Consider the following 20,653-nt stretch of genomic DNA (forward strand, 5'->3'; position numbering starts at 1 on the left):
GTCTTGGGTGCAAATGGCCGGCCACCCCCGCTGTAGATCACAGGCCATTCTCCAGAATATAAATAACCAGCTTCTTTGAAGAACTTCTAGCCCAATGATGACAGCCTACTTCTGAGCTACAGTGAGGAAACCCAGCCTTTTCCCTCCCCAATTTCCTTCTACTGCCCAACAGGTAAATACCATGTTTCAGCTTTCCTGCTTTTCTGTGTGCTGTATTTTCTCAGCCTCGCTCTAATCTGTCTCTCGTGAGAGGGGAAAGCGCATCACTTTGCAGGCACCTTCTTACCCTTCCTGGTTCTTTTGGTCTCCCCTTAGGTACATCTCTTAGGTACGCCTCTTCATCCCATATTCGTTGACTCTCCACCTGCAGTCTCTCTGCTCTGTTTCTGCACCAGTTGGTTAAGCAGATGGTCCAGGCAAGTGTGAGGTTGGGATCCCTTGCACACAGCACTGAATTTTCATTATGTGTTTCTCTATTGGTATTTCAATCTGTAAGCCGCCATCTTGTTGGTTATAAACCATTTCACATTGGTGTGTATCACCTTTTTGAACCCTTACTCATTTATAAAGGCTACATTGGAGCAATGGTGTGTATTGCTGGCTGTCTGGAACAAGCGTGCTAGTATTGATCCATGCTAAATCCCCCAAATTTAGCAGGTAATCGAAGCCTTTGGATTTTTTTCCGTGGGCACACAATTCATCCCCAGTAAAGATCCCAAGAGCAGTATAGCCAGTTCCCTTTTAGTGAATACACATATAAGATACCTGTTTGTACAGATGTCTGCACCGGCATGCTAGCAGATGCCTCTGTTGCACTGGTTGATCATTTCTCACCTGTTGTCCGCAGGGTGAGTAGGTAAGATGGGTGATGAGTAACTTGAACTGCCGGCTGGAAGGGTGGGGGTAGCTGTTAAGCTGGAGTGATTTTTTCTTTGCTTCAAGCCTCCTTGAATCCTTGTGTTTAGCCCTGTCTGATGGCTTAGGAATTCTTGTACTTCACTACCTCTCCAGCAAGACTCCTGTAAGCCTACCTTGCACAAACTGTTCTTGGTTACCTGTCCTTGGGCCTTAGTGTGAGTGTCATAGTCATTGCAGCACAGCCCTTTCCTGTGCGTATCCATGCACGCACACAGTTTTGCTAATTAATGGAAGGTTCTGAAGGAATGGGAAGGTCTGCGAATGCCTTCCGTGACTCTCCCTTGCTGTGTTCTGGCCAAACTGCATTTATTATCCTTTCTGCCATTATTTCTTTCTTTCTGCATTCTGTTTTCGCTACAGCAGTCTGTTCCTTGTAGAGGTGGCTTGAATGAAATGTTAAAATTTAGACATCCTAGCAGATACTTATCTGCAAATAGGTCTGGGAAAGTCTCCTGGTCTTAACTCCTGCAGAGCCGTTGTCAGGGTAGACAGTACCGAGCTGCATGTACCAATGGTGTGAGTCAGCATAAGGCAGCTTCCAATTTAAGGACACCTTTTTCTTCTGTGGTTATGGTACAGTTATCTTGAAGTCAAATTGAAAATATTTGTGTGGTATGTGAAGTTGCGACACTCATTCACATGCACGTGCTTAGCATTTTTAACAAGCGTCTGCTTCTGCCAACTTGTATGAATCTGCCCTGAGATACTACAGATTGCGTATAACTGTGACTGCCTAGCAATGTGGCTAGAAATTCCTGGGTGAAAAACCCATTTAGTTAGTGAAATGTTCACATTAATTTTTAAAATTCAGTATTAAAAGCCCATCCTGAACAGAGAGCTAACATATGAGGGGAGAGTGGGAGAGAGAGTTTCCATGGCTTAATCTTTCTCTTTGAGATCACATGCCACCTGAGTGTCGCCAAAAAGCAGAAATGAATTGAGGGGGGAAAAGAGAGCAAAGGAGGACACATTTGCATATGCAAATTTAGAAATGATTTCTATAACTTAGATAGTACTACTTTACATCTCACCATAGTGAGGAAGACTGAGCAGGTGATCTGTGTGCCTGCTGAGTCTGGTGTCCAGTGCTAACTGTGGATGAGCATGTCAAAGGTGCTTCCTGTTCTGCTCTCTTAGAGTTCTTTATCTTTTAGCCAGACTTAGGCCAGATAGCCCCTCAAATAGAGGACTGTCCTTTGACACAACCTTCTAAATAGAAGACTGTTCTCTGTAAAGTAGGTCACCTGTCCACCCTACTTGGAGATTTTTTTTGCATGGTAGAGTCTGGAATGAGTGTGGGAATGCTTATGGACAGTATCTTTTCTGAGGTCTTCCTTGTCAATATTGGGAGCTGACTGGTCTGCAATGCAGCCTTCGCTCAGCTGTGCTCTTAAGGGAAAGCTTGACTCCTTTCAGCGTCTAAACTTGTAGATCACTTCCGTGTTAGAAGAGAGGCAGTAAAACAGCAGTGTGGCTTTACTCTGTGTACGTTGAAGCAAGCCTGTGGAGTGCCATTGATCCTGTGCCACCTCATGCTCAACAGTTTTCTTCTAAGTATTTCCTGAAGCAAGAGAAGGACCCTGGCTTGAGACTCTCTGCAGTTGGTAGACCTGAAATAAGAGCATAAGCAGAGCCCACTGGATCAGGCCAGGGGCCCCTTGACTCCAGCATCCTGTTCTCACAGCGGCCAACGAGATGCCCTTTATGGGAAGCACACAAGCAGGACCTGAGTGCAAGAGAACCATCCCCTCCTGTGGTTTCCAGCAGCTGATCTTCAAAAGCATGCTGCCTCCAACAGTGAATGTAGAGGATAGCCATCGTGTTTACCCAGGCATTTGATGGCTGAATGAGACCGTTCCTGGCAACTTGGATATCACTGGATGGAAGAATGTTTTTATTGTCAGCTGTTTTTAGAATATTTTAAGTTGTTTTTTGAATGATTTTTGTTGCTGTTGAATTGTTTTGTTTGCCGCCCTCGGCTTCTTCAGGAAGAAAAGGTGGGTTATAAACTTAATAATGGTAATAGCCATTGATAGCCTTCTCCTCCCTGAATTCATCTAATCCTCTTCTAAAGCCGTCCAAGTTGGTGGCCATCACTGCCTCCCGCTGGGAACAAATTCTATCATTTAACTACGAGCTGCGTAAATCTGCTAAGCTTCTGAGACCAGTGTAATCTCAGCCTCTACTGTAGCCTGATCTCAAATACTTAGCCATGAAGAGAAATGAGCTAAAAGCCTTGAAGCCTCTAATACAAATTTCACCTGAATTGAATTTACCGGGCCAAGAAATACTGGCTTTCAACTTAGTTTCCCCCATCTGTGTTATGGGCACAATACTGTCTTTTGTTATAGGGAGGATTGAGATATATTTGTTAATATTATGACACTTTCTCCCCTGCCTTTTCTCCAAGTAGCTCAGGGTGGCATGTGTGGTTCTCTCCTTCCTCATTTCATCCTCACCACAGCCCTGTGAGGTAGATGAGGTCAGTAGTGGTTGGTAAGGCAGTGCAGGTGGGGCACCTTTGCTCTTCTGGCTTCCGAACACAGTGAGGTGCTGCTGCTAGAGGGAAGTGGGACAGGGAGCATGGTGCATTATGATGTATGGTGGCAGAGCCAATTCGCAACTCCTGTTGCTGCATGCCTTGCCCCTCCCTTCTTCAGCAACCTGTCATGTTTGGGAGCTGAAGAGCAATGGCGCCCAACCTGTGCCCCCTCACTGGACGCTACTGGATTAAGCTGCAAGAGAGAGGTTGGCCCAAGGTCACCCAGTGAGCTTCATGGAGGAGCAGGGATTGAAACCCTGGTCTCCCAGGTCCTAGTCCGACACTCTAGCCACTGCACCACACTGTCTCTGATGATAAGGTAGGTGAAAGATTACAGTCTGAAGGCACATGAGCCCACCACCTTGCTGAAGCTATGTAGGTCTGGCCAGCGCCTGGATGGGAGACCGCTTGGGGACCACATGTGTATGTTGCCTTGGGTTTCTGTGATGAAAGAAAGGCGGGGTATAAATGCAAGAAAATACATAAATTAAAATAAACAAATAAATAATGAACCTTCAGGAAAAGCACTCTATAAATGTCAAGTATAATTGCATTGCTTCTGTGACCGCCCTGGTTTTATCCCCCTTTCCCTGCCCGCTAGCACAATTGTTCACAAACACTGTTCTGTGCCAGGTGACCTCTCGCCCTGCTATTCCCTCTCGCCCTGCTCTGCTGGCAGATTTTGCCTGCTGCTTGGCCCTTGCTACCCCTTGCGGCTTCCTCTCTATGCCTCCTCCACACAAAAACTTTGTAGCCCAACTCCCTGTGGGTGCTGTGGAGGACAGCAGCGGTGCCTGTTCATAACTGGGGTGGGTGCACTGGCTGTATTAACTAGTGCAATGACCCCTCTCCTTACTTAACCCTGTTGAGAAATTTAAGTGCACATACATGATCACTTCAGTAAAGACAAACAGTCCAGTCACATGGCAGATTACTGTTTAGAATGCGTAATTCTGCTGTTGTGTAACATGCTGTTGAACTCCAAAACGTTTCTCATGCTGATGATGGTAAGAGTGATGTTTGATAAGCTGTAAGTTTGCAACCAAAGCAATTAAGTCCCAGAGTTTCCTGAACCTTAAATGTTTTCTTGGGAGCAGAGATTGCTTTGCAAATACTAATATTGTTGCAAGCAGAGCAGAGTAGAGTATATTGGATTACATTTGTAGTCTCAGTTAACCCTTTTAAGCCTCAAGTCTTCAAGCAGATGCCCAGCATTGTTACAGGAACATTTTCTGGTGTATTGACTTCTTTTGCTTTTTTGTCTCCTAAAACTTTGAACATTTAATGTTTACTTCAAACATTTCTATTCTTGAAAAATGCACAAGGCAGATACGTGGTCAACAATGTAAGATTTGTGATATTAATTACTTTATAACCTCTTCCAACTTCTTGAGAGAGAATGGGGTGAGATTTAAATGGACAAGATAAATGCTGGTCCCTGTTAGTTGCTCTTACAGGTGCCCCCTGAAGTCTTCCATCTGCTGGATTAATATGCGGAATTTAAATGTGTGCAGCTACATATCTGCCCATCTAAGGTGATGATGTGGGAGAGTTCTTTCCTTTTTGCATTTATGACTAAAATCAGATGCATGGTCCAGAATAAATGCTTCAGGGATTGAATTGGGTGAATGAGAGTTACATTGTAGTGACTAAGGCTGCAATCCTAACCCTACTTAACATGGGAATAAGGCCCATTGAATTCACAAGGACTTACTTCTCAGTAGACATGCTTAGGATTGTGCTGCAAGTGTTTTAAACTGTTGCTGTTACATGATATTTGTAAACTGTTAAACAGTTAAAATCCTATCTTGATATATGACTTTTTTTTGGGGGGGGGGGAGGCGAATATCATGTCTACTGATACGACTGCATGGAGGCATCCATCTAAGCCGCCAATAACATGAAACTTGGCTTCCAGGCTTTTGTGTATGATGCTAACATCTGTGCCTTTGCTGCCTACTCTAGTTGCTGACACCCTCTCCTAATAGACCAGTGTCCTGTCATCTTTCCCTGTTATAGTGGCCTCATCGTTCCTGAGAGGGAGAGCAACGAGACGGTCCCAGAAGTTGTAGCCACCTCTGGTTATGCCCTCCTCCATTTCTTCAGTGATGCGGCTTATAACTTGACGGGGTTTAACATCACTTACAAGTATGTTGCAGCTTCTGCATGCAGGGAGTGCTAAATGAAGGTTTTTTAAGTACTTTACTTGTAAATTGCTCTCTTTTAACATTTCCAGATGAAATCTATGTAGGCACCATTCCTTGTGGATGGGAAGACTTGCATCTAAATTCTCAATTAACTTTTTAGAAGAAAATACGTAGATAATGTGGTTTCAGCCCTAGTAGCTCGACAGCGAATTATTTTGGACTTGGTGGGAACATAAATGGATAATTGTACATGTGTATTTATATTGAGTGTCTGGTATATTGATAGTCATTCCCTCCCAGCCCTCTGGTAAATGTACTATGTGGGTAATGTATGTCCTTCCCTAAATAAATACTAAATTGATTACTTATAGCTGATCTCCCAAAGGAAGGTGCACTTTAATTTTGTACACTGAACCTGGTTCTTTAAGCGGCAAATGAAAACAAAATCCAGAATACAGAAGTGGAATCAATTGCAACTAGCATTTGTTTCAGGGATGTAGCAACAAACACTTTCAGAACCTGAAATTCTAGAAACTGTAGCACCATCTTGTGGCATCTGTTGGTGTTTCCCTCTGGCACAGTACAAATGCTTTAGGAACATGGGTAGTTTACACGAGCTCAAATTATTCGTCCATCTAGCCCAGTGACGTCTCTTCTAACTGGGAGCAGAGTCTCTCTCTCTCTCTCCCCCCCCCATTACTTACTTCCTGATTGTTCTGAACCAGAGTTGCTGGGTATGGAACGTGGGGCATTCCACGAACAAGATATGTGCTTCACACTGAGCTATGTGGCCCTTCTGCAGTGTCCTTGTTAAAAAGACACCCACACATGCCAGCTGTGCTGACTCTGACTCAGCAAGGCTGAATAAGGGAATCTGATGTACATGTTATTGCTTGGGTATGGCTCATAGACTGAGGAACTTCAGCCAGTCTGCTCATGGCTGAGGACCACATGATCCAGGCTCACTTCCCCCCTCCAAAGCTCAGCACATGGCTTAAAAATCTCCTCGTTGGGCTACAACGTCACACTGTACCTAGGGCTGCCTTTTGAAGTATGGAAAGTTCGCTTGGCCTACACTGCGAAAACAAAGGTTCGGACTGTGACTTGTTGCTGGAAGCACACTACTCCAATGCTTTATTGCAGCCTTTCCCAACCTTTGGGTCCCCAGATGTTGTTGGACTGCAACTCCCATCAACCCCAGCCAACATGGCCAATGGTCAGGAATGATGGGAATTGTAGTCCAGCCACATCTGCGGACCCAAAGGTTGGGAAAGGCTGCTTTATTGGCTTCCCATTCGTTTCTGGGCTCAGTTCAAAACACTGACCTTTAGAAGTTCTAAGCCGACTTGGGGGACTTGAAGGGCTGCTGCCTCCAATATGAGCCTGCCTGATTTCGTATGTTTTGTTTACTCTTGGGATATTGTTGTATTTTACTGTTTTGTTGTGTAATCCACTCTGGGACTTTTAATGAAGAGCAGGCTGTGTATTGCATAATAAGTAAATAATGGCTGTCAGGTGGTTTTGGTCTTATTAGCTGGCTTGGTTATCTTTTGCATCTTTCACCTGAGCACAACCCTGTATCCCCAGGAGCCCACGAATTTGCAGAGCTTGGAAAAGTTACTTTTAAAAACTGCAACTCCCATCAGCCCCAGCCAGCATGGCCACTGGATTGGGCTGATGGGAGTTGTGGTTCAAAAAAGCAACTTTTCCAAGCTCTGCAAATTTGTAGCTCTGCAGATGCTCCCCCTTTTCTTGGTTTTGCCTATCAAATGCTTGCGCTCGGATAATTAATTGAAAAGGCCAACCGCTTTCTGATTTTGTGTGCTCAATCTTCCAAAACATGTTCTGAAATTCTGGTAGAATTCTACACTTTCACCATCCTGCAAGCGTAATTGGGTTAAGGTGTTGGACTATGACCTGGGAGACCAGGGTTCAAATCCCCACATAGCCATGAAGCTCACTGGGTGACTTTGGGCCAGTCACTGCCTCTCAGGCTCATGAAAACCCTCGTCATAGGGTCGCCATAAGTCGGAATCGACTTGAAGAGAGTACATTTACATTTTAAAGGCAAGATAATCTTGCATTCTTTTTTCAAAGTATTCTTATTAGTTATTAGATTTTTCTCCCACCCTTCCTCCCAGAGGAGCAGTAAAACTACCAGCGACTTGATCACCTTTGGCCTAAAACTTATTTGCTTGTTTGCTGTTTGCCTTTGTCCATTTCCTGGCGCTGCGATGACAACAGATCTTTGATGTGGCCTTTTCCGGTTCTCTGTCTGCAGCTTTGATGTGTGTCCCCATAACTGCTCTGGGAGAGGGGAATGTAAGCCCACTAACAACAGCAAAGTGGTTGAATGTGAGTGCTCAGGACATTGGAAAGGTGAAGCCTGTGATATTCCATACTGCGCAGATGCCTGTGGCTCCCCAGAGAGAGGGCGTTGTAATGTAAATGGTACCCAAGGATGTGAGTGCCACTGGGACTGGCAAGGTAGGTAATGCCCTTTTGTGACAAATGTCTGAGAATTTGTAGGAGAGCCTAACAAGGTTTTGAATTGTGCCGGTGTCTTTGTTTCCAGTTAAATGTCCATATTCTAATAACCAAAAACACCTCTCCTAGAGGCTTGCATCCAAAGCTTCAGCTATTTCTTTGGATTCAGTATGTGAAGCTTGTCTTGCTTCTCCAAGGTCCTAGGCCCAGAGCGCCCTGTTGCTCCTCCTTGGGTAAGGATTTTTCCTGTATCTTCCTTTCTTCAGCTGCTTCCATATGTCTTATCCTGCTTTTGCAATTTTCCTCCTACCTTTTAAAGTCTTGTTTCTTTAGTCAGGTCCTCCCCACCTTCTCAACTTTAGGTCCTTGATCTCTGCCCTCTCAGAGTACACAGACCTTCTGCTGCTAGGCACTATAGTTCTACCTTTTATGTCCTTGCCCTAGCTGCACTTAGAGCTATTTTGAGTAAAGTGCATCTAATTCCCAATATAGCTGCATTGCGCTTTTGCTTTCATAGAATCATAGAATAGTAGAGTTGGAAGGGGCCTATAAGGCCATCAAGTGCAACCCCCTGCTCAATGCAGGAATCCAAATCCAAGCATTCCCGACAGGTGGCTGTCCAGTTACCTCTTGAAGGCCTCCAGTGTCGAAGAGCCCACTACCTCTCTAGGTCATTGGTTCCATTGTCGTATGGCTCTAACAGTTAGGAAGTTTTTCCTGATGTCCAGTCGAAATCTGGCTTCCTGCTACTTGAGCCCATTATTCCATGTCTTCCACTCTGGGACAATCGAGAAGAGATCCCGGCCCTCCTCTGTGACAACATTTCATGTACTCATATCTCCCCTCAGTCTTCTCCAGGCTAAACATGCCCAGTTCTTTCAGTTTTTCTGTGTCCACTAGTGTGCGAAGGATAAAGGCATAGGAGAGCTCTGAAGGCCTTTCGTACAAGCTGTACAAATGTACACATACAGTTTGTGTGTCTCCTCCAGTAGCTTCCCCTTTTTCCTCATCATAATGGAAGCGAAGCATACGACACTTGTCAGAATTTCTGCAACGTCTGCAGCCACCTGATTGTGACTGTGTTTATTAGTTTTCTATGACTGACCCTTTCCCTTCAGACATTTAGGATATTTGTGAGCATTCCGTGACTGACAGCTTTTTAATGTACGTATTACCTATAAATATAACTCTTAAATGCTGGAAAATATACGGTACTGTGTTAGATATATGGTTTTTTTCCTCCTCTCCTAGGTACAGACTGTTCAGTACCCATTCCAGCAAACCAATCATTCTGGACTCAAGATGAATTCTACATCCCCAAACTTCCTAGAGCATCTCATAAAGCCATAATCCAAGACGATGTTATGTGGGTGGTTGGTGGTTACATGTTCAATCACACGAATGCTCAAATGGTTTTGGCGTGAGTAAAACATGAACCTTTTAAAGATTTAAATGGGAAGTGATGGTACATTGGTGGGTTTCACGCAACTATTATTTAGTTATTACTTATTTTTATAAAAATATATACTGCTATTTGTAAAAAAAAAGAGGTTTACAAGATATATAAATAAATATTAAAACAATTAAAATCAGAAATCATTAACTATTGCAGTAAAAGATCTTCTCAATTGCCTGCATAAGCCCGGTGACATTGAAAAATTTTCAGCCGGCATTTAGAAGTCAGAACAGAAGGTGCCTGCTGAATCTCTATTGGCAGAGCATCCACAGGACTTGGGCGATGACGCTAAAGGCTTGAGTTCTGGTTGTCAAATGAGCCTTGCCAGCTTGGAGGACAACCAGCAGTGCTCCTGATCTCAGTGATCAAGCTGGAATATAAGGGTTCAGGAGGTCCCTAAGGGACCCTGTTGTATGTAAGTTCTTCTGAGTTTGTAAATTAATACAAGGACCTTGAACCTGACTCTCTAGCAGAAGGTCAGCCAGTGCAGATGTTTTGACAATGGTGTCACATGTTGTCAGCCATGTCCCCCCATCAGCGGTCTGGTTGCCGTAGAACAAGTGCCAGGGGGCCAGGCAGTACTCACCCAGTGCTACTCCTTGAACACCGCCCTGTTCAAACAGAACCACTGTAATATGGTGCCCCCAACACCCATCCCACTTAGTTGGTCCAGAGGGGATACCATGGTCAGTGTTATCAAAAGCCTCTGAGAGATTGAGCAAAAGTAATGGGGTTGCTCTCGCCCTGTCTCTTGCTCGATAAAGGTCATCAGAGTGACCAAGGCTCATTTGGCTCCGAAATGGGGTCTGACCCCAGATTATACTGGATCCAAGTAATCAAATCTCATCCAGGAATGCCTGCAGTCGCTCCACAGCCACCTTCTTCCCCACCTTTGCCAAGAAGAGGGTGTTGGCGACTGGACTAAAGTAATTATTTGTGCATGTTTGGTTCTGGAGTGAGACTTGCACCACTTATGGTCCAGCCCTCGCCCAAAACATTTCAACTGCAGCTCCTCAGTGTACCAAGGAGTGAATTGGGCTTCAGAGTGCTGGAGAGGGCACTCAGGAGTGACTGGGTCAACAGCTCTACGAGTCCCATCACTCCATTGTGAGACTAGGGCCTCAGTAGGATCGTCTGCTCTGTTTACTGGAAAATCCCCCAGAGCAGTCAGGAATCTATCCGAGGGCCGACCATCCTAATTGGTCCCCCACCTGTGCATGGGAGAATTGTTGCTGCAAGTCCAAACCTCACCCGGCTGTGCTCTGACCATGACGATGGGGTGATGTCCACCCCACATGTGTCCAGACCACCACCCTTCCCCACATGGAGCAAAGACTAAATCAAAGATACATCCTGCTCCTGTGTTGAGCCTTCTTAAATTCAGAGGATGCCAATATGTTGGGATGTGCAACAGATGCTTTCCTGTGGTCCCCTGCAATGCGCTGCCCTCTTCTTCTCCTTTCAGTAGTCAAACATTTCCTGTGTAGTGCTCTTCCCTTCCTTAGCAAATGGTGGTTCTTTGTGGTCTCTGTGCAGTCTCACATGTGAGTTCTGTGGCTGTGCAGAGCAAAGCCTTCTGGAGCTGGGTGAAAAGACTCTTGGAGGGGCATGGCTTCTCCCTCAGCTCAGTTCCCTGTTGACCACAACAGCAGATTCATTGTTTGGAACTTTCTCTGAGCGTCCCCTCAGCAAAATGCAAAGCTAGGCCTTTTCTCTCTTGCCTCTTCATTGTCCTCCTTCACCTGTGTAATTTTGTGTTTTGTTCCATCTCTGTTCTTTCACTGTGATTTTATGCAGCATCTGGTGCTATGTCAGTTGCAGCAGAACACCCAATGAGTAACTGGCGCTGTCTTAGCTGCCCCATGCGGCAGGAAGCTTCCATGCTGACCACGGTTGCTGCCTCTTTTGCTTCAGTGAAGGGGCACGTGGTGGACCGGTTGTCTTGTTTTCAGGTGACCTTGTGGGAGCAGGTCACCTGGGCAGCAGATGCTGAGGCCTGAGTTTCCAGAGCTCCATGGGCTAAGCAACTGTGCTCTGTATTGGTCCTGCAGTCTCTGCTAGCCAGCCTGAGAGACTACCCACCTTAGGAGTTGATCTGCCATAGACCAATGTTCTTCAAACATGGGTCCCTAGATGATGACAGTCTATAATTCCCATTATCCCCATCCAGCTTTGCTGATAGTCAAGGATGATGGGAGTTGTAGTTCAGCAACATCTGGCCACCAAGGCTGAAAAACAATGCCCTAGACAATTGGATGTAACTGTGGCCATCTTAGTACCAGTGGGCTTTCATAACAACATTAGTCTGGCAAACTGGGCCCTTTAATGTCAATACTTGGTTTAAAAAAAAGTTTAAAGAAGGTTCTTATTCATAATCTGTGCTGAAAGATATCCAGGGAGAATATTTAAAGATGGTGCTAAACAAAACTGAATAAAAACATTCCTCTTATTTCTTGCATGAGTAGCTCAGATTTACTCTTTCTCTTCCCCTATTTAACAATAACAACATATTCAGCGGTTTATATTATCAGCAGAACAGTTGGGACCACATCAGCTTTTGTTTCACGTGTATGCAAGTTTTATCCATCAATACCCCTTTTAGTATTTTCCTTGATTTGCACTGTTCTTCTGTATGTGTTCTAAGAAGTATAAATAGCAGCTTTGTACTTGAGTGCAAAAGGAGACATCCATGTGCTTTGCCCTTTTCGTTACGCAGATATAATCTTGTTTCTGGAGAATGGTTGCCCCTGAACAGCAGCGTGAATGCAGTCGTGATCAGATATGGGCATTCTCTGGACTTACACGAAGTAGGTGTCTTTTGTTTTGAGAGCACTCTAAAGAGCTTCTGCCTGTTGACTGATCTGTTGCATTTGTAACTTACCTTTCCTCCAGCAACATAGTGCAGCTGATCCTTGCTCCCGTCAGGCGAGGCTGAGGAGGAGAGACTTGCGTTACCCAGTGAGGGAATAATGTAGTTCTGCCTGCCGCAAGATGTGTTAATGGCCACAAGCGTGGATGGTTACAAAAGGGGATTAGAAGGAGAGGTCTATCAATGGGCATTAGTTATGATGGCTATGTGCAGTCTTGGTGGTCAGAGGCATTTGCTGTTGAGTAAGTGCTGCTGATGGTGGAGGCTGGTTCATTAGGGCAAGTGGGGTACTGCCCCACCACCCTCACTCTGCCCTCAGCCAGCCCCCTCCTCTCTGCCTACTTACTACCTACATCCAGTCCAAGGGGTGGCCCTGTCTGTCAGCTTCCTCCACCTTAGTCTCAGTGTTGCCCCTTCAGAACTCTGCAGGGAGGGGGACAAATTCACAGTGAGTTGGCTCGCCCTGTCATATTGCCTCTGTTCCACACACTGTTTCGGCTCCTTGCCTTCTGCCCCACCAGTCTCAAAGGGCACCAGCCACTAATGATTGCTGTGGAGCAACAATGAGAGAAGGCCCTTGCCCCTGAAGCAGGGCACAAAGGCATTGAAATGGAGACCACGGATGCACAGTGCTGGACTTGATGGACCTTTGGTCTGATGGAGGATGGTTGCTCTTAAAGTCTTGTGAGCTTCATGGTCAAACAGTGATTTTAATCCAGGCATCTCCACCCCAAATCCAGCACTCTGTCGGCTACACGTCATGCGGTAATTGGAGTATATTCAACAAAAAAGGGAAAACGGAGAGTAAAACGCTACCCCCCCCAATTTAATTCTGCTTCAGAAAGTGCAAATGGAACTAATAATAGAGCGGAATAATTTGCTTAAGAGCCCAGATTAAAATTTGGATGGAAGGCAATTCATGTGGTGCACCCTATAGAGAAATCGGGCGTGAGTGGGAGGTAATCCATAGAGGTATGGGTGCTAGTGAAGTTGGGAACTGAGAGAAGTACTTGAGCAATTATCATTTGTTTGTTTATTAAATGTATATTATTAGACTGCCTTTCATCCTCTAAGATACTGAACAGTGCACATTAAGCATAATTAAAACTAAACATGCCAAAAAATAAAACACAGTACAGTACTTATTATAAAACAATTACAGTAGGGCCCCACTCATTTGGCAGGTTACGTTCCAGGCCCCTGCCGAAAAGCGAAAACCGCCGGAAAGTGGGGCCCTACTGTATTCCAGCCACCGCGCTCCAGCTGACAGCGATCAGCTGTAGCACACGGTCAGATGTAGTGCGGGGAGCTTGTGCGCTACAGCTGATCGCTGTCCGCTGGAGCACAGTGGCCGGAACTCCCCGCGCTACAGCCGATTGCCCCGTTGGTGCCACCGTATTAGCGGAATGCCGAAAAGCGGGGACCTACTGTACAGGCAACTGAAAACCAACAGCAGGCTAGAATGACCAACTTTAAAATGTCTGCGCAAACAAATTTTGACTTGTTGCCTAACAAATGATAAAGTTGGCGCCAGTCATGCTGCTGGAGTGAGGGTATTCTGGAGGGCATGCTTCCTTGTTGGGCTACGGACCTCACCTGGCTGAGGTGCACAGAGAGAAGAGACTCCTCTTGAAGAGAAGAAGATCTTGGGATATGGCCAGGCTGATATAAGGAGAGCTGCTCTTTCAGGTATTTGGGTCCGCACCCATGCGGAGTTTTAAAGGCAAGCTGCCTTGGAAGTGACTGGGCAGCCATGTAACTCCTTTAGAATCGGTGTAATGCGAGTCCGTCTGGCTCTACCTGTTACAATTCTGGCAGCCACATTCTGTACCAACTGGAAGCTTTTGAATCATCTTGAAGGGAAGCCCCATGTATAACGCATTACGTTAACCCACTTAGGAGGCTAACAGATCAGGGGTAGCAAGACTATTGCTGTCCAAGAACAGCTACTACTGGCAAACGAGTTCAAGTTGATGGGAGGCACTCTGTGCCACTTGCGCCTCCTGTGGCAATGATGGATCCAGAAGTGCCCCCAGGCAACATACCTCCTCTTTCAGAGGGAGTGAAATCTTATCTAGGACAGGTTTTGTACCTAGTTCTTGAACACAAGAGCTTCCTTATTCACAGTGTCTGTCTTGTCATGAATCATCCTCAGTTTATTGGCCCGCATCTGGCCCATTTGTTACTGAACCCAGGCACCATTTCCACACCAGTATAGCCCCCTCTGATTCAGATGACAGAGGAATCAGAGTGTCAGCATACTGATAACATCTCACTCCAAACACCCTGATCGCCTTACATAGCAGCTTTATTAAAGGTTGTGGGACAGACTTCTTGGCAGAATTTTTGTAGCCAAAAATCTCTGGATCCATCACAGAGTAAGGTAAGCTTGCCCTTGTCATTTCCACCGTTGTAGTTGTCGTCCATCTGGTTCAGGAAGCGATGATCTTTCTGCATGTGAACTATTCCTCTACACACCTTTTTTCCGCAGTCTGGGATGGAATTTTAGGTGGTGGGAAGTGAGGTTGAAATTCGGCTGTTGATTAGGCAGCTGGTGGTTCTTGATAATGTGCTAGTAATGGCAGAAATGATTGTGTTCAAAGTGGCAATCAAAATTCATTCTACAATGTGCATGTGTGTGCAAGGGCACCTTCTTTATTAGCTAGGGTAGTTAAGTGGTTATGAGTCTGCTTGTTTGGTCATTTTACTAACACATTTTAATATAAAATAAACCTCTTTTTTCCCTAGAATAAAATCTACATGTATGGAGGCAAAATAGATGAATCTGGAAATGTAACCAATGAGCTGTGGGTGTTTCACATTTCAAACCAATCATGGGTTCATGTGACCCCAAACGCCAAGGAGCAATACGCTGTTGTTGGCCACTCAGCACACATTGTCACACTGGAAGATGGTGCCGTTGTGATGCTGGTCATCTTTGGGCACTGCCCTCTTTATGGATACATCAGCAGTGTGCAGGAATACAATCTGGGTGGGTATTGCCTTGACAATGATCCTTAGCCTATCGTTCACGAAGAGATGAAGAGAAACTGTATAGGAATAGAAGCTAACATACAAGTTCCCTTCTTCAGCCTTCTCTCCCTCCTCAAAAACTCCTCAGCTGTTTTGCTGTCTTTTCATAACGCCAATCATACCATTGCTTTAGACTTTGGGCTGATTCAAAAGGCATCTGTGTGTGAGTGGAACAGAATGCTGCTTGTGCAATGGGACGCTCCCTTCTCCTGCTCCCTCCCTGCAGCCCTCTACTTGCCCCCAGCATCTGCCGCGGAAGGTTGGGGAACTCTCTAGAGCAGATTTGGGGAGCTGCAGTGGGGAGGAGAGGAAGGGGAAATCCCGTTGTGTGAGCGGAACTCAGTTCACGCTACGATGGATTCAGTCCTCCATCTTTGCCTTGGGTTTATATCATATTGCCTGTGCTTGGTTATCTCCCTATGTGTTTGTGCGTTGTCATCTTCCCATAGTTGGCCACTGTGAGAACAGGATGCTGGACTAGATGGACTATTGGCCTGATCCAGCAGCCAGGCTCTCCTTATGTGCTTGTCTCCTCTTTGCAAGACTAGCTACACTATTTTGTCTCTCTGTTCACCCTCAGTTTTTCATGGCGTCCACTCCTGTTGTGGCCTTACAGTGTGTACATTTCCATTGTCACCTGCCTTTTCCTTCATAGATCCTTAGTGCTCACATGCCTTTTTCCATTTCTGTTCCTTCCCCCCAAGAATCCAGCCTCACTCATGTTAATCTGATGTAGATTGTGAATCCCTCTGAGTTGGATCTGATATTGCAGATCCTCTGGCATTGGGGTAGGTAACTTTCAAAACACACACAACACCCCCCCCACACACACCCCCACCCCCACACCCACCCCACACCCACCCACCCCACACACCCACCCCACACCCACACACCCCACACACCCACCCCACACACCCACACCCACACCCACACCCACCCCACACACCCCACCCACACCCACCCCACACCCACCCCACACCCACCCCACACCCACCCCCACCCCACACCCACCCCACACCCACACCCACCACACACCCACCACACACCACACCCACCACACACCCACCACACACCACACCCACCACACCCACCACACCCACCACACCCACCACACCCACCACACCCACCACACCCACCACACCCACACCACACCCACACCACACCCACACCACACCCCCCACACCCACCCCACACCCACCCCACACACCACACCCCCCACACCCACCCCACACCCACCCCACACACCACACCCACCCTACACCCACCCCACACCCACACCCACCCCACCCCACACCCACCCCGCACCCACCACACCCACCACACCCACCCCACACCCACACCCCACACCCACACCCCCCACACCCACACCCACCCCACACCCACCCCACACCCACCCCACACCCACCCTACACCCACCCCACACCCACCCACACCCACACACACCACACCCACCCCACACCCACACCCACCCCACCCCACACCCACCCCACCCCACACCCACCCTGCACCCACCACACCCACCACACCCACCCCACACCCCACACCCACACCCCCCACACCCCACACCCACCCCACACCCACCACACCCACCCCACACCCACCACACCCACCACACACCACACCCACCCACCACACACCACACCCACCCACCACACACCCACCACCCACCACACCCACCACCCACCACACCCACCACCGCCCACCGCACCCCCCGCGCCCCCCGCGCCCCCCGCGCCCCCCGCGCCCCCCGCGCCCCCCGTGCCCCCCGCGCCCCCCGCGCCCCCCGCGCCCCCCGCGCCCCCCGCGCCCCCCGCGCCCCCCGCGCCCCCCGCGCCCCCCGCACCCCCCGCGCCCCCCGCACCCCCCGCGCCCCCCGCACCCCCCGCACCCCCCGCACCCCCCGCACCCCCCGCACCCCCCGCACCCACCGCACACCACACCCACCGCACACCACACCCACCACACCCACACCACACCCACACACACCCCATAAACCTTGGTAGCATACAAGTGTTACCTTATATCTTGCCAGTATGTAAACCTGCTTAAATTATGCTTCTTTCTTGTTTCTGGAAAAAGTCCCTGCTCAGATTTTGGTAGCTATGAACCAGAGGGACATTCTTTCTTATTTGGTCATAGGAAGGATTTCTGTAAGGAGCATGACCCTGCTGTTAGTAGTGATTGTGTTGGAGCGTATGACACCTGCAGGTTAAGTATGGCACATTCATATCTGCCTTTCTTTCTCTCTCAGCTACAAATACGTGGAGCATTTTACAGACAAGTGGAGCCTTAGTTCAAGGAGGCTATGGCCACAGCAGCGTGTATGATCCAAACACCAAGTCTGTCTACACCCATGGAGGTTACAAGGCATTCAGTGCCAACAAATACAGGTTAACTGATGATTTATACAAGTATGACGTTAATAAGGGCAAGTGGTAAGTGTATATATAAACATATATTCACTATGCAACTTTCAGTCTTATATGGCCAGCTAAAGAGCCATGACACTCTAGTTAATGTTGCAATGTACTGTAAATTGATTGAAAAACTTAAAATGTTGGGGAAATATTGCTGTAACACAGGAGCAGCCAACATGGTGCCCTCCAAATGCTCGGGACTACAATTCCCATCAGTTCTGACCATCGGCCATCCTGGCTGGGGTTGATGGGAGTGGTAGTTCAAAGCACCAGGAGGTCACCATGTTGGCTACCGCTGCTGAAATAAGTGACAAAAAATTGAATGTTTTGACCCTTTAGCAGGTCTTGTTACGACGTTTGACAGAGGTTGCCCCCCTCCCCCTCCTCAAGAGAGGGTGTGGAATGTGAAAAAAGGCAAATGCTATTTTAGGCTGCGTTAACAGAAGTCTAATTTCCAAATCGCGTGAAGTATTAGTTCCCTTCTATTCAGCACTGATTAGATCTCATCTTGAGCACTGTGTCCAGTTCTGGACACAGCACTTTAAGAAGGATGCAGACAAACTGGAAGAGGTTCAGAGGAGGACAACGAGGATGATCAGGACTGGAAACAAAGCCCTGTTAGGAGAGACTGAAAGAACTGGGCATGTTTAGCCTGGAGAAGAGGAGGGTTGATGATAGCCCTCTTCAAGTGTTTGAAAGGCTGCCACACAGAGGACTGCCAGGATCTCTTCTCATTCATCCCAGACTGCGGGATGTGGAATAATGGCCCCAAGCTACTGGAAGCCAGATTTCGACTGAACATCAGGAAAAACTTCCCAACAGTTAGAGCAGTACAACAGTGGAACCCATGACCGAGGGAGGTGGTGGGCTCTCCGACACTGGAGGCATCCAAGAGGCAGCTGGACAGCCATCTGTCGGGGATGCTTTAAGTTGGATTCCTGCACTGAGCAGGGGGTTGGACTCGATGGCCTTTTAGGCCCCTTCCAACTCTACTATTCTATGAGTCTATGATGAATGTATTGACCACACCCTGAATAGGTCTAGTATATACATGGGGGATCATAATACACAGTAGTTAGGAAGAGTTTTGTAGATTGATGAAGTTAATTAAGGTATTTGGCTGAAGGCAAAGGGAGGACAACAACAAATGTATATTTTATAATAGCATTAACTATTCAGAACCAGTGAGTCAATGCGCTCTCTTAAAATTATGCATGGGTTGTGCATTTAAGTTTGCAACACCAAGGTACATATGCATATTTTGCTTTACACAGAATTTCCCCCCTCATTTGTAGGAAAAGGTAAAACGGAATATCAGGGCCCAAGTAGATGCACATCCTCTAAAGCAGGCTTAGGGGCGGGTCATTGGGGCAGGGAGGGAAGGCTGAGACCTGCCCCTGCTTGTCTGCCCTTTCCCAAGCATCTTCCCCCAGCTACCTGGTGGGAGTTGCTTGCAGTTTTGGAGCCCCAGCTGGGGGAAAAACAGCAGAGATGTGATCTCAATGGGGAAACCATGAGTGGGGAAAAGGGTTCAGCACCCACCCACACACCTCTGTTGACCTTTAAACCTGCTGCTGTATAGGGGTTTGGTGGGGAAGACCTGATTACAGCAAATGAACCTGCCACCACCATGTTTGATTTGGCCTTTAAGCCAGTCTCTGTTGAGGACTAGGTTGCACTTAACTTTATTCATTAGATTTGTATCCTGCCCTTCATCCCAATGTTGCACAGAGTGGCAGAAGCAAAAGCAAGCTTGGCCAGGAAGCCAACAGTATAGGGAAGTTTCTCTCTTTCTCCCTCCCTTGTCCCGCTCTCTCCCCTCCCCATGTTCTCTGCAGCTCATTAATTACTGGCTATTAATGCCAAAAGACTCAGACCAACACATGATCTTTCTTTTTCAAGAGAAGGGCTCAGCTCAGAAGGAAGCCCATCCTCACTTGATGAGCATTCAGCTGCTGCATCCCCTTTTCTCTTCCAGGGATGTGCCTATGGCAAAAAAGGCTTTTGTAGGCAAGGGCATGGGCAAGTAGTGAGTCAGCTGGTGGCTGTGTGCAGCCTGCATTGGATGGTGATTTTAGCATTATTTACTGCTTGAGTTTTTACCTGATTGTGTTTTTTATTCATTGTGTTGCATTTACAAAGCATTTATTATCATTGTTTGTAACTCTGATTTGTTGCCCACTTATCTTCTTGAGTTGGTCTGAATTTTTGCAAAGGGGCTTTTGTCATGAGTAATAGGCCTTGATGCCTTTGAACCTGGAGCCTCCATAATGCTGCTCTGTGCTACCTCTAAGATATTGTACTGCAATCTTCTGGCTTGCCTAATTAAGAGCTTTGGCTCTTTCAGGTGCGGTTGTCCTCACTTGGTTTTAGAAGACACTTTGAGGATTTAGGTGTTGGCGGTCTCTTGAAATCCTATTCCTTGTTATTTCTGTAGGACAATTCTTAAAGACAGCAAGTTTTCTCGATACTTGCATTCTGCTGTGATCATTAGTGGGACCATGCTGGTGTTTGGCGGAAACACTCACAACGACACCTCTATGAGCCATGGTGCCAAGTGCTTTTCTTCAGACTTTATGGGTTATGATCTAGGTAAGTTTCATTTAGAAGTTGAATTAAACAAGGGGAAAAACCCATTCCTCAGTTTTTGGGTTTTTTTTAACAAATGGAATACTGTAGCTATAATTAGGGGTCCAGCTAATTGCCAGAGCCTTTTTAGTTGCAGTATTGCATTTAATGCTAAAGGGTTGTTGCCTGCCCCATTTCCCTTTTCTGCCCCACCTT

At 47.0% G+C, this 20,653-nt stretch overlaps 1 protein-coding gene across 9 annotated transcripts in view; it reads left to right on the forward strand.

Annotated features, from left to right (window-relative positions):
- ATRN (attractin) overlaps nt 1-20,653 on the forward strand; it is a 221,859-nt gene that overhangs the window by 70,168 nt on the left and 131,038 nt on the right. For all 9 annotated transcript variants that reach the window (XM_061583542.1, XM_061583543.1, XM_061583549.1 and 6 more), the window contains exons 4-10: nt 5,480-5,608; nt 7,889-8,094; nt 9,346-9,514; nt 12,267-12,357; nt 15,168-15,411; nt 17,704-17,887; nt 20,307-20,461. In XM_061583542.1, the coding sequence (XP_061439526.1) occupies nt 5,480-5,608; nt 7,889-8,094; nt 9,346-9,514; nt 12,267-12,357; nt 15,168-15,411; nt 17,704-17,887; nt 20,307-20,461 (1,178 nt within the window). The remainder of the gene's footprint in view (nt 1-5,479; nt 5,609-7,888; nt 8,095-9,345; nt 9,515-12,266; nt 12,358-15,167; nt 15,412-17,703; nt 17,888-20,306; nt 20,462-20,653) is intronic.

Source organism: Rhineura floridana, chromosome 9 (genome assembly GCF_030035675.1).
Source record: "Rhineura floridana isolate rRhiFlo1 chromosome 9, rRhiFlo1.hap2, whole genome shotgun sequence".
Lineage (NCBI taxonomy): Eukaryota > Metazoa > Chordata > Lepidosauria > Squamata > Rhineuridae > Rhineura > Rhineura floridana.